The sequence below is a fragment of the Cupressus sempervirens genome, chromosome 1, assembly GCF_028749045.1.
Source record: "Cupressus sempervirens isolate cs-2001-9-10 chromosome 1, ASM2874904v1, whole genome shotgun sequence".
NCBI classification, from domain to species: Eukaryota; Viridiplantae; Streptophyta; class Pinopsida; order Cupressales; family Cupressaceae; genus Cupressus; species Cupressus sempervirens.
The window spans coordinates 226,328,074-226,341,568 of NC_143118.1; the positions used below are offsets into that span (position 1 = coordinate 226,328,074).

The 13,495-nt window shown below is 35.1% G+C and overlaps 1 protein-coding gene across 9 annotated transcripts in view; it reads left to right on the forward strand.

Annotated features, from left to right (window-relative positions):
- The window catches only part of BGAL17 (beta-galactosidase 17), a 271,275-nt gene that overhangs the window by 37,642 nt on the left and 220,138 nt on the right, over positions 1-13,495 (forward strand). For 4 of the 9 annotated variants that reach the window (XM_089821465.1, XM_089821404.1, XM_089821410.1 and 1 more), the window contains exons 1-3: positions 282-365; positions 1,002-1,109; positions 9,966-10,161. In XM_089821465.1, coding sequence (XP_089677591.1) covers positions 297-365; positions 1,002-1,109; positions 9,966-10,161 — 373 coding nt within the window. In that variant the 5' untranslated portion in view covers positions 282-296. Of the gene's footprint in view, positions 1-281; positions 366-1,001; positions 1,110-9,965; positions 10,162-13,495 lie in introns of those variants that run through there. The other 5 variants (XM_089821450.1, XM_089821424.1, XM_089821443.1 and 2 more) reach the window with 2 other exon arrangements.

Below are 13,495 nucleotides of genomic sequence, written 5' to 3' on the forward strand. Positions count from 1 at the left end.
CTTTAATATGTGTCTCAATTCAAATAATCAGAATTCGGGTCTGTCATTTTTAAAAATGAATCTTCGTGGCTTGGAAATCAATGACTGCTTGGGTTTCATTTTGCCTTTTTAGTGACCTTTTACTAATTTCAACAGTCCTTTTCATATGTAAATGAATAATAATTGCGGCTCTCTTCCTATGCCAGTATACACCATCAGCTCCGATTCCTTCTTGGATGCCGAGGTTGACTCTACAGAAGCAAATGATTTTTTTACTTGAAACATCTACGTGCCATCTGTATGGAGAGAGTGTTAAAATGAATATCAGAAATAAGGATATTATTGTCAATATCCTCGGCACAATTCTTGTGCCACAAGAAAAAGATGTACATACATACCTTGGTTTTATTGTTGATTTTTCCTACTGTTTGTTATAGAATAAGTTCCCTTGGAAGTTGAAATTGCTATCAAATATATTAACATAAGCTAAGCCTATTATCAAGCTATGGATTGATGGCGTGCACCTGGTCCAAAAGGTTCTTAAATGGATGAGGGTGATACACAGCAGTCACATGAAGCCATGTAATGGCAGAATAAGCAACATATAAATTAAGATTTTGATTTATTTTCTTCTCAAGTCTTTTTGACAATATCAATATTCAGTTCAAATTTTATTGTTACTGGTAATAACTAAATGCTGCTTACACCAGATCTTAATGCCAGGGCTTGTGCCAATGTATGAGACTGGCATTAGTAAATATATGTTGAAGTTTATTTGGAAAATCATATTTAACATTTCTATAGTAGCCTTAATATATTTTATAGTATTATAGTTTATTAATCAGGACACTGCAAAATAACCAAGTCAGTCTCTTTTCTTGCTACGCGTTTAGTAATTTAATATGGAAACTGTCATCAAGGCAGCACTAGTAATGTTTTGTTAAGGTCCTAGAGTATTTTTCATCTATAAATTGTGTTTTCATCTAATTTTTTGCATATGGTCATGGTTGTCTACATTTTAGCAGGTAAGTGGTCCAAAGTTCTGGATTTCTGATGACATGTTTTGGAAAGATGGGAATCCATTCCAAATTATTGGAGGTGATATTCATTATTCACGAGTGCTTCCACAGGTAACATTTCACACCTTATGTATGTGAGGATAAAAATAGTACACTGTTAATTATTTTTCTGTTAATGTATTTAGCTCTTTTCACTGCTAAGTTATTTCTGAGCAAGAATGAATTTGGAAGAAACGGTGTTGCTCAAAAAATGATATGAATATGATAATAGTTTACTTCCACAAGATGGTGATGTACAATATGAGAGATCAAAGAGCATAAGATAAAATCTTTGTATTCCAAAATTTCACATTCTAAGTTTTTCAAGTTTGGCATAATTATGCTTTTTCGGAAATGCCATCTGCTTATAAAAATGGCCCAGTGGCTTTATATTTAAGTAAATTAGATTTTTTAATTTACACCTAGCATAAAAACTCTTGGGATAACTTGTCTTTACAGAATGAGATCTGCCAATAATGAATAGATCAATGACAAGTATCATCAGCTTATCTTAGGTTCAAATAAAGATCTTGAAAGAAGTTTCAGTGCAAAGGATGCTTTTTTCATGAGAGTTAAAACTGAGGAATTATGTGAGTATTTTGATTATTGGTGAAGTCGTTTCATCTGCTGTGCCCTAAAACAGGTCCCTTTTGTTTTGGTTCATGCCCGTTTCATTCTTCTGTTGGGTCTCTTGCTTTTCATGCTTAGGATGGTAAAAAGGCAATAGGGAGACTCTAGTTTGTTGCTTAGTTTCATGTTGACCTAGAGCCTAAGTTGCCCATTCTAGTCTGGGTTTGGAGGTTTTACAGTTGTATTTCTTCCAGGACTAATAATAATGATCAATAATTAATTACAATGAAGTATCCAAGTGACACGATTAATATTGGATATCAATGCCTAACATTAACACAGATATGATTAATAGATAAGGAGCACATATTGATGGCTAGAGTGTAACATCCACTTTTCCCGGGTCTTAAATTAACAACTAACAATGTAAAAGATGTTATTTTCAGTGAACAACTAACAACTAACAACTAACTTTTCACGGGTCTTTTTCAGTGGCCTTTTAATGTTATTACAGAAGTTGGAGAATGCAGTAGAACAAAATTCTCCTCTGTTATTTGACCTAAGAATGATTATACAATAATTAGACTCTTTTTCTACCAAGGCCTTAAACTTCTAAAATACAATAAAAGCATTTGATTTTTGTCTAAGAAAGAACACCCACATTTTATGACAGAAATCATCAACAAAAAGAAAGAAATACTTGCAACCAATAACAAAAGGTGTATGCATTGGCCCACAAATATCATCACGAACCAACTGAAGTACTTAGAGGCTTGCCATGAGTCACCATACATGAACAATGGCTTATGCTGCTTCCCAGCTTGACCAGCTCTGCAAACACCATGATGTTGAGCTTGAATCTCAGGTAAACCGACTACAAGTCCCTCCTGAGCCAACTGAGAGAGATAGTGCACATTTAAGTGCCCATATTGTTGATGTGAATGACTGGTGATGGAAGAACTTTTGACTGCCATGGCTAACTCCGGAGAATCACCAGTACCCACAAGTCAGAAAAGACCATGATCCTCAATGCCAACATCTATAGTACGAGGAATCTCCCGATCAATAATCGAACACTTGTGTGAGCTGAAGACAACATCCAGTTGAGGAGAATTGCATATGATCTAACAGATAGAGAAGATTTAGTTCCATGCTAGGAACATACTACACATTGAGGAATTTGAGATCCCTCCCACCAGAATGTAGCTGAACAATGCCCTTACAGACAACAGTATATTCTTCTCCTCCTCCAAAAAGAACCAACTTACTGAATGGAGAGAAGTTTGTGAACCAATCACGTTGATTAACAAAGTGATGTGAAGCACTAGAGTCAATGTACTATGCGAAAGACCTCACATGATCTGCAGGTCTTAGCTATGAAGGCGTAAAAGGTAGAGTCTTTTTGGTTAGTGTGCTCAACAACATGCGTTTTTGATTGAGACCCTCCCTGCTTCTTCTATTCATAAGCCAATTGCTGACAACAATCCTTCTTCATGTGATCATATTTATGACAATAATTACACTGTATGTACTTTTTCTTAGAACTGTCTTGAGGTTGACCTGAGCCTTTCTGCTATGAAGGTTTACCTTTCCCTTTTTTTTTCAGCTGAGAGTGTGCTGCAAAACCTTGCTTAGTAGAAGATGAGGAAGAGCTTGTACCAAATTGTTGTTTCCAATGGTCTTGTTATAGAAGCTTGGTACAGAGGTCTGGAAACTTCAGCTCAAAATTCGTGGAAGTAATGTTAAGAGTTTCAACAAAATGTTCATAAGACCTCAAAAAACTCTTCAAAGTAATAACCACCATGTCTTCTTCCTCCATCTTTTGATCAATCACGTCCAACTGGTCAAAGATGTCCTTAATCTTCGTCAGATGCTCCTGTAAGGATGTTCTCTCATCCATCATAATGGAGAAAAGATGATTCTTTAAAAATAATGCACGACTTTTATCAGGAGTTTCATGCGAGGCTTTTAGGTGCTCCCAAATCCTAGCAACTGATTTTCAGAAGGGAACCTGTGGAAGTTGATTATCTATTACAGAAAGTTTAATGAGCATGACAACTTCATGATTGCACTCATTAAACTCTCACTGATCTGGATCCGTTGTAGCTAGACATTGAAGGGTGCCTAAGGCGATTTGATCAAGTTAACAATATTAAAAAAAGGTCATTTGCTGCTTCCAAGTGTTGTAGTTTTTTCCATTGAAACATTGATTGCCTTTGAACATGTTGGTCAATGAAGCCATCTTCATGTTTTTTGAGACACGAAAAACAAGAGAATATGAAGATGTTGATTACATGACATTCTATGCACAAATTTCAATTCACTAAGACATGTACATATTTCAATATCGTTGGCATAAAAATTGAGGCGTAAATTTCAATACAAAAATCTAAAGACCTAAAAAAATTTGATGAAGACAGAAGAGATCTCGAAAAACGTGAAGCATATCTAAAATCAAAATGAAAATCTATTGACACGGAAATCAAGGCATATAAAACGAGGTACCAAAAAAATTCTAACGATCTAGATGAGATGTTGAAAAAGCCATCAAGAATCTGCAATTAGTTTTTCACCATGACCAAGAATTTAAGGGTTTCGAATGAAATCCTAGCCATTTTTGAGAGACTAAACTAATTACAGATTTGACTCTAAAAAGTGGCAGATCTGATTGTGGTTCAAATACAGAGGGTTTTGGCAACCCTAGAAGGTGCTGAAAAACACAATAAGCTTCAGAGAATGTGTTGAAAACGTCTAAAAATACCTGCTAGGATTAGTAGAAAAATGACCAAAAAAGAGGCTCAAATAGACACGTCGAATGCAGAAAAAGACGAGTTGAGACCAGCCGTTTTCATAGAGAAACAAATGTGCAAGCAGCAGGAAAAGGCAACCAAAAGAGCCACAAAAATGTCTAGAAATTGACACCAAAAATGACGTGAACAAAGGATATCGTTTGCAGAGAAAAACTTTGCTAAAATACCAAAAAGCAACGACCAAAACCGCGATTTGTAGAGATAAAAAATGCTGTTGAGAAACCCTACTTGGGTTTTAAAAAAATTACAGCCCAAAGACGTTTCACCGTTTTTTTTTTCAAAAGAAAAGGAAACATCTCATTCAAAAAAAAACAAAACAATTTTTTTGAAGACTTTGATACCATATTACGCAAGTAATTGGTAAATTATTTGATGTATTAACAATGAGAAAAGGCGCTCAATAAATAAGTTTACATTATTTACAAAAGTAACAAGTTTCAAAAACTAAAACTGCAGATAAGATTAGAGATGTTTTGATTATGTAAAAGCAGGTTTTAAAGGACTCGAAACCTTTAACAAAGTATTAGAGAAATACAAACATAATAGTTTAGAAAACAAAAGGCCTCAGAGAACATAAAAAAACCACATAAATAGGAGGCCAAAGTACATCTATGCACTAAAGGAAAGCAAAAGAAAAGCAAAAGGGCAACAAGTGGACAGCTACAGAGTCTTTAACAGGTCCACAGCCTGGTCTGCCAGAATGTTCATTTCATCCAACTTTTTAGCTTCCACTCCTTCAGTCTTCTTGGAATTGGCCCTTGTATGCTTACTCGGGCCTTAATAAGATTAGAGATGTTCTTATCACCTATAATTACAATAAAGTACATTATTGAGCATTAAATAAATAATAAAATATTATTTTAATAATCTTATGATTGTCTTGTTTATTGTTAAGCAGTATTGAATTGATGGTAGTTATAATGGAAGTGACAACAACATTAATTACGAAATGAATCTGTTTGATGAGGAATCCTTGAGGCGTTAACACAATCGACCAACAATAACGTTAGTGTCAATAAGAATCACCCAACAACATCCAACGATATGATTAAAATACAGAACATGCAACATATTCTCTACTATGTTATTGATTAGTCATCTATATGCAAAATCGACTAAAGAAAGGATTTAGATAATTAGTTGATTATGGAAAATCGATTGATTACAATCTTAGCATTTTTCAATACAAGAACAAGGAGAATACTCATGTACGGTGCTACCTCTGTGACAAGGACCTATATATGACGGTACGCCCTTGTCATGGAGGTGCCAACATATATGAGCATTCACCTTGTTCTTGTATTGATAAGATAAGATAAATTTATTAATGTCCAACACGGGACCACAAAAGAATCTAAGGGATTGAAAGCGTACAACAAGGCGACAACCAACAACAAGAACACCAAACGGAGCCTAAGGGTAGAACATGCAAGAAAACAAAAGAACCAGAAAGAGAGACTAGAAGCCCTTTCTAGATGAGAAGTAATCCAACACCGAAGGATACACTCTGGGGCAAGAGTGAGGCCTAGACTATCTTAGAATACTGCTGGCGGTGGAGTGCCATTGTTGAGTGTAACCACTACGAGGCCTCATAGAGCTGGAGTGACTAGAGATAGGAGGGTCAAGTGGTCGCTTTGTACCTTGGGTTGGGGACACCGAAGTGAAAAAGGAGGTGATATGATGAGTTGGAGTTTGATTCAACAGGAACTAAAGATGCAAAGTATGATCACGAAGCAGCGTTGCCTTCTGTAGATAAAGTGCAAGGGACTACGGATCAGTGTATGTGAAAAGCAAAGAAAGGGATCTGCACTCTCTAAACAGGCAGTGAAATCTCCCCCTCATCTCGTAGCAGATGGGGCAACACAAAACAAAGTGTCTCCAATTCCGCCTCCAATGAAGTGCAAAGGTGGCAGTTTTGGTCTGCTTTGTCAATTTGGTGGTTTGTTTGGATGCGGAGCCAAAAGAACCTAAAGAAATGTGGAGGGCACGACTCCATTGACGTGCCAATTACAATGGGCGCACAATAACCCAACATATATAATCTTGATCATTCCTTAGATTATATTGGTTTTAGTCTCACTCATTTGCCCTTGTTATTGGGTATCATGGCTTGGCCTAGATCGCTTGGGGTTTTATAATGGGATTGTGGTTGATTGAGACCACCTTATGCGTTTAGATATTTGTTAGCTTTTCTTTATTGGGATATCTATTGTTCATAGTTATGCTTGTTACGATCTTTTGTGGCATATTTGATATTTGGTATAGGTTAATTTCTTTGTACTAGGTTATGCCGTTGTATTTTTTGTCTCTGGCCAGTAATGTGGTTTTACACAACCTTGCAATCTCTTTGCTTGGCTGTACTCACACACACACACACATACAAATACTTACAAGATCTTGTATTTGTTATATATTTGTATACTCTAGTTAAGTGCAATACACTTAATGCTCATTGAAATATCATTATCTTGTTCTTATGAGGATAATATATTTTCTTATATGGATGGATTTGTCTATAATCGTAGTACCATGTGATGGGATGTGTAAGATGATTTCATGATCTTGTTTACTGATAAATTACCTAGAAGTTGGAAAGATGCCATGAATACAAGATTGGATAGGTATAACATGGATAGAGGGAGGTGTGGTGGGACTATAATGAACCTTGAAGGGCAAAGGATACCTTGGAGAAAATGTAAAGGAAGCAAGCTCCTCTCCTTTGTAAACTAAAGAAAATGTAATTATAACACAAAGAAGAAATTTTGTAAAGTAACTAGAATAACTTTGTATAGGAGGATGTCCTTTATCATTCCCCATATAGATACAGGATGTTGTAAATGGCTAAATGGGAATACCCGATTCCTCATCAATAACATGATTGACTTGTAATTTGTAGAAATGGGAAAATGTAAGATTAAAACAAACTTCTAAAAATTTTGGGTAAGACTTGAGGTTTTTTTGACTAGGTTCATTCCTACCGATGCCCACATTGAACCAAGTTTGTAAATTTTGTAAATAAGTAATAAAATATTGGCTAAAACCTGTTGCCCATCAGAAAAGAAAGATGTTTATTATATCAAAAGACATCACATCATATTTTTCAGATTCTTGGCCATGCCAAAACCCTTAATATCCAAAATTACTTCCTATTGTACTAAATATTTAAATTTTGAACTCATTTTCACACTTAGTAAACTTCGAAGCCTCTTATCACTAAAACTGAGATCATAAGTGTTTACTCTATCTTTTAGCTTCCCTTGATTATTTCTTTTCTTATATGGAACTAGAGGGAGCATATAGTTAGAAATTACAACTTAACTTTTTTCTAGTCAAGCGTGCCTTATCTCATAATGTTCATCCTTAGGAACCTATATATAATGAATTAATTTTTCAACCTTTGCTGTAATAGCCCTGCCTGGCTATGGCTTCTATTAACATCAATTTTTCCTCACTATTTAAAAGTTTGACATTCCATCAAATGCTTGGCAGACGAGCTTGAGATAACATAAACACAATTAACTGGGCAATCAATCTTATGCAGTAGCTGAAATGTTTGAAGTTTTGGGATATTGCAAATTCATCTAAAACATTAACAATTAAAGTGCCACTGATTTTCTTATTCCAATATTGTCTTTGCATACATTAGTATTATAATTTCTTGCTGGCAATTTTCCAAGTGTTTTACTAATTATAGATTTGGAATGACACAAATAATATTCTATCATAATGAAACCTGTTTGGTGAATATAGGAATGCCCGAGTAAGAATGATTTGGTTGCACATTTATATCTGCTGTTCAAAATTGATGGATGCTGCTGCCCAAAAAGTGAGCCTATGGACTATATTTGCAGACCCTCCCTTCCAAATGCAGCCCACACAGTTTATCACCAGCTCTGAATGCCAAATGCTGGTCTCCAAAATCTAACCGCAGCCCCTGTAAGTCTGATCGCAGGCCCTGGGAAGTAGAATGTCGGCTTCTGTTGTAGTCACAAGACATTCAATATTGGATCGCAGGCCAAGAAATATGTAACACAGGCCTTAAATCAGGTTCATGAACAAGTCTCCACCCCTTCCAAGGGAATTCACGAGCCCTGCAATCTTCAGTTACTGATTTTGATACAAACAAACAGCCCCAGAATTTTCCTAATCTTGAATGCAGGTAATTATTATCAGAATCTTCAGCACAGACCAATCTATCAAAGACAATTTCCAGAATGCTTATTAAATCGCTCTGAGCATTTGTCTTCTTAGCAACAGTATGAACAGTAGAAGAAACAATCTCTCAAATCAAACAAATCTCCTAGCCACAGTAAGGACAGTAGAGGAGATGCAACAAATTTAACAAATCACTATACCTCAAACAATGATTTCAAATAATCTTCAGAAACGGAATTCACAATATCTCAGCTGTGAATTACCCAGTACTTCTCGACTCTAAACCCTTATACTTCAGCAAGGGTACAAAAACCAACAACTTAGGAAAGTCACAAGACACAAAAGCAAATAATATTCAATCGATGCTTTTTCTCTCACAAAGAGCTCATATTTGTAATCTCCAAATGCCCTTTTGTTTCCAAAATGTTAACTTCATTTACGAAGCTTCTCCAACACAACTTTATAACATTGAATACGTGGCTTAGGCATACAATTAATAAAATAAATGGCCCCTTCCCATGATTACTCAACCCTCAGGTGAAATATAAAGTTAAATTATAACTTTTATAATAACTCATTTAATGATTTAATTATAATTTGGCCACTACAAATATATTAACTCCTAAAATACTCATCATTCAAATATGCCATCTGAAATAGGAGTCACACCTATTATTTCTCCATGTGACCAAGTGCACTTTCCAAAAATAGAAACGGTCCAATGTCAATCAATACCTGACTTCCCACAAATAGTAAGTACACAAAACTAAGCCCAAACAAAGTCCAATCTAAGCCAAACGAAGACCAACCTGTAACTTATTGAATTGTGGAGAAGACAAGACCCTCCCAAGCCAGGCCAGTGCCTCAAAAGACCCTCTATCCACAATAATTAGCCTACGAGGATCATGATAATAGGCTAATCTTGCAAACTCCGATACTAGCAAAAAATGGGGACATTACATTGTGCTTTGCCAATTCATTTTCTAGTTCCCATCTTTTAGAATAGATGAAGTGAATTCTAGTAATGTCTTAAAAAAACCAAATCTAGTAAGAGTGGTCAAGAATCAAGATGTACATCTTATAGAATATCACTAGCAAGGGAGTGACCAAGACTCTAAAGAATACCATATCCCCTGTGAAAGAGAAAAATGGAAGCTAGATAGTATTATCTTCTTTGAAATTTCCATCTTTTTTTCAAATTGGTTGGTATATTTTTTTAATATGGCAGTTAACTCATAATTGTGTATGTTAACTGATCTTTATATTGGAATAAATATAAAAAGAAAATTGGAGAGTTCATTATGTAATGCTAATTTGTTCTCATATGCTTTTATAATGTAGGATTGCATGTGTCAATAGCTAACTTGATCTTAAACACCATTTGTCCATGCAGTATTGGGAGGATAGACTATCAAAAGCAAAATCCTTAGGATTAAATGTTATACAAACATATGTCCACTGGAATCTACATGAGCCAAGACCTGGAAGATGGAATTTTGATGGTATTGCAGATGTTGAATCATTCCTCAAACTGGCACACAAGTTAGGTTTTCTTGTTATGCTTCGTCCTGGGCCATACACATGTGGAGGTAATAATCTAGTCTCATTAGTTGCATTTATTCCTAAATTTGAATGCACCATAAGAGCCATCACATAATTGAAGTTTGATCGAGTTGTTAAAATTGAATAGATATTTTTTTAAATTATTAGTTGTAAGAGACGCGCCTTATACTATCTAGAGCACTTACAATTATATGTTGTTGATAAGAAAGTTGTCATAAAGATTTTACCATAACAATTCTTAGAATAGCGTCAGGTAATGCCTCTGTAAGTGTTATGAAAAAGTTGTCAATGTAGAGCAGAAATTAAAAAGGATCAAATATTCCAAGCCTTCCAATAAATGACCTAGTTTGGTTCTATGATTGTAATTTTACTTTCAAGCAGTGGTTCTTTGAGTATCTAGGACTCGTGCGTGTATGGCCAATGTTTTAAGGAAGGCAAAAATTTGTTTAGATTTTGTGGATGGTGAGAGGATGAAGGATATACACACACACATGTATTTATGTATGTATGTATGTATTTATGTGTAAGGATAAAAGTGCTCTCTTTGGGTTGGAGCATTGTGCCATGTTTAGGTAATTCCAATAATAGCCCTACACTTTTATATAACTACTATTCTGCCATGATGTATATCAGATTAAAATAATATAGTTTTTATATGAAACCCCGAGTCATCAAGACCATTTTTTTTCAATAAATAATTTTATATAATAAGAATTATCACATTAATTAAAAACCCCTATTCACATTAATTTGATGTAGCTAAACTACATTATACATTAAATGGTTATTGTACAATAATCCGAGGACAATGTAGTGGCCAATTCATTAAAGTGAGATAATTTATTTGGCCAAGAGTTTTTTCCCCTTGTGTTTTTAAGTCATTTGTTAAGAATTGTAATCCGTAGTTCCCGGCCTCTTGTTAGTTTATAGGTATTGGCAGTTGGTTATCCTGACATAGGGTATTCTCATAAATGAAAACTACATACATTTGCAACTCAGATATGCAAGTAAATACAGAAAATAAAAAATTACTCGTTAATTCAATTCAAGTGCTTTGGAAATGAACAAACTATATAGCAAATCTGCAAATACATTGGATGGCAGCCTTATAGGCATTCAAACACTACAAATCTGGTATAAAATGATAAAAATCAGTCATGTTAACAAAGAGAAATGCAACTTCTTCAATTTTCAACTTCTTTAGTGTTAAATTTCTTCTCCTCCTCAAACTTCCCAAAAATTTGAAACTGGATCCTAAAATGAATGTTGAAATTTGCCTTTTAACCACAATGGTTGCCAAAACTTGAGTTTGGTTATGACCAAAAAGACACACCCAAACAAGGGAAAGGCATATTCCCAACTTCGAAATGGTGCTCAAAGCTTCTAGATGCTCTGTCAACTCCACCTCCAAACTTGCCAAAAATATTAGTACATTACCATCAACTCCACTCCACAAGACTTTGAAATAGAAATTACTCAATAAGCCCATTTTGAGTGCCCATTTTTGAATATGTAGCATAAGGAAATTATCTGCGAGTCAAGGCAAATATTAGCTCCATTTCCCATGCCTAAAGGAATATTTCAAATCTGAGGAAGACCTTTCAAAAGTCAAATGTGAATCTCGTACTCACCATGGACACTCTTGCATCATTGACCAATGGTTGTTTACTGTATATTATATCTTTGTATCATAGTTGGGGACTAATGTTCGATTGGTAGACTGACATATGAATATTGTAATTGTTGTATATAATTGAATAAAGAATAAGGATGACATTTCTTTCATATACTGTTGTAAATGAATAAGTGTTGTGTACTTGTAATTCTATTTACTTTTGTAACTGGAAGAGTTAGGCAATAAACATTTGGTGTTGTTACAGATACAAATCTTAGGAAAAAATAATTCATAGAGAAGAAGTATGGTGATGTAATGGGCCGAGCTATGGAAGAACCGAAAGTAACCAAATCCAATGAAGAATACACTAGAGGATACGAACTGACACAAGACTTGTTTACTTGTGGGAAGTATCCATAAACTTGTAGATTCGAAGGAAGACCCTCTAACAAGAGGTCTCCATGAACACCATTTGGGATAACCAACAGTGAAAGATGAGGTTGACAATCTTCTTGGAGCTTTGAGACCTTTGGGAAGAAAGGGACCGCAAGCATTGTAGACAACAAATACTATAATGGTAGGGAGAATAAGTCGAACTAATAGTTGGGAGGAGAAGAAGAATGTCACTGATGGTGAGTAGACAAAGAGTTAGTGGGTAGAACTCGCAAGACACCTACCACTTCTAGAAGAAGTGTATGAAGACCTTATCAACCAAACCAACAACCCAAGTGTACAGTCAAGACTCAACATTAGATAAAGTGGAGGAAGATAGAAACCTTGAGAACGAGTTTTCTGAGATACTTGAGAGTCACTTACATTGCATAGAATCACTATCCATATTAGAAGAATTGAGAAATTGGGAAACTGAGCCTAAGATAGGTAATCAAAGGGTAAGAGATGCTGAAAGTGGACGTATAGAGGACTCATATGTGGCCATGAGTGCAAGTGAAGCACTAAAATGTTGAGAGCAATGTAGTCCAACTAGGTCCAAGGTACAAGGTGTGTATCAATCAAGGAAAATGGTAATTTCCTCAGTGAGTCCAAATGTCGGTGGGCAAAAAATTGCTAAAGTTCATGGGAAGTAGATTTGAGGATTCAAGATGTATTTCAAGATGTGTGAAACTATTTGGATAGCAAGTGGTTTGGAGGAGAAAGACCATTGGCTAAGAGCTTTTCTAGCAACTATGGCTATAGCCATTGACTGGTTCATAGATCTTGATGACAAATCAGTAAACTCTTGGGATGCGGTGAAGGTGTGAGGAATCCTGTTGGTTCAACTTCTATCCAACCTATATTTGTCTGAGTTTCATTTTGTTTTGTAGAGTTTTATATTTTTTTGTATTTTTGAGGATTTATTTTTTTGATATTTTTGAAAATAATGAACAACTCATTAATTGAATTTTAAAATACTTGCAATTCACAAGAAAAGATTGTTTTATTTTATTGATAAATAATTACAATGCATATAAATTGTAATTATATATATGGAAATGGTATTTGAGCTTAAAGAAGAACCTAATGTCCAAACGTAGCACTTGGAAATTTGTGAGAACCCCTTCATATTCATATACAGTGCATATGAACTACTAGACGCCTAGTATAGGATAAATTGGAGACACAAATGCTGGATCATTTGACCTAGAAGCCAAATGCCTTGGTTAGGATCTCATGTGAGTCCAATATGAAAGATGTCTGCCTTGATGATCAAATAAAATCTCTCTCAAAAGGCCGCGAATTCCTTGCAA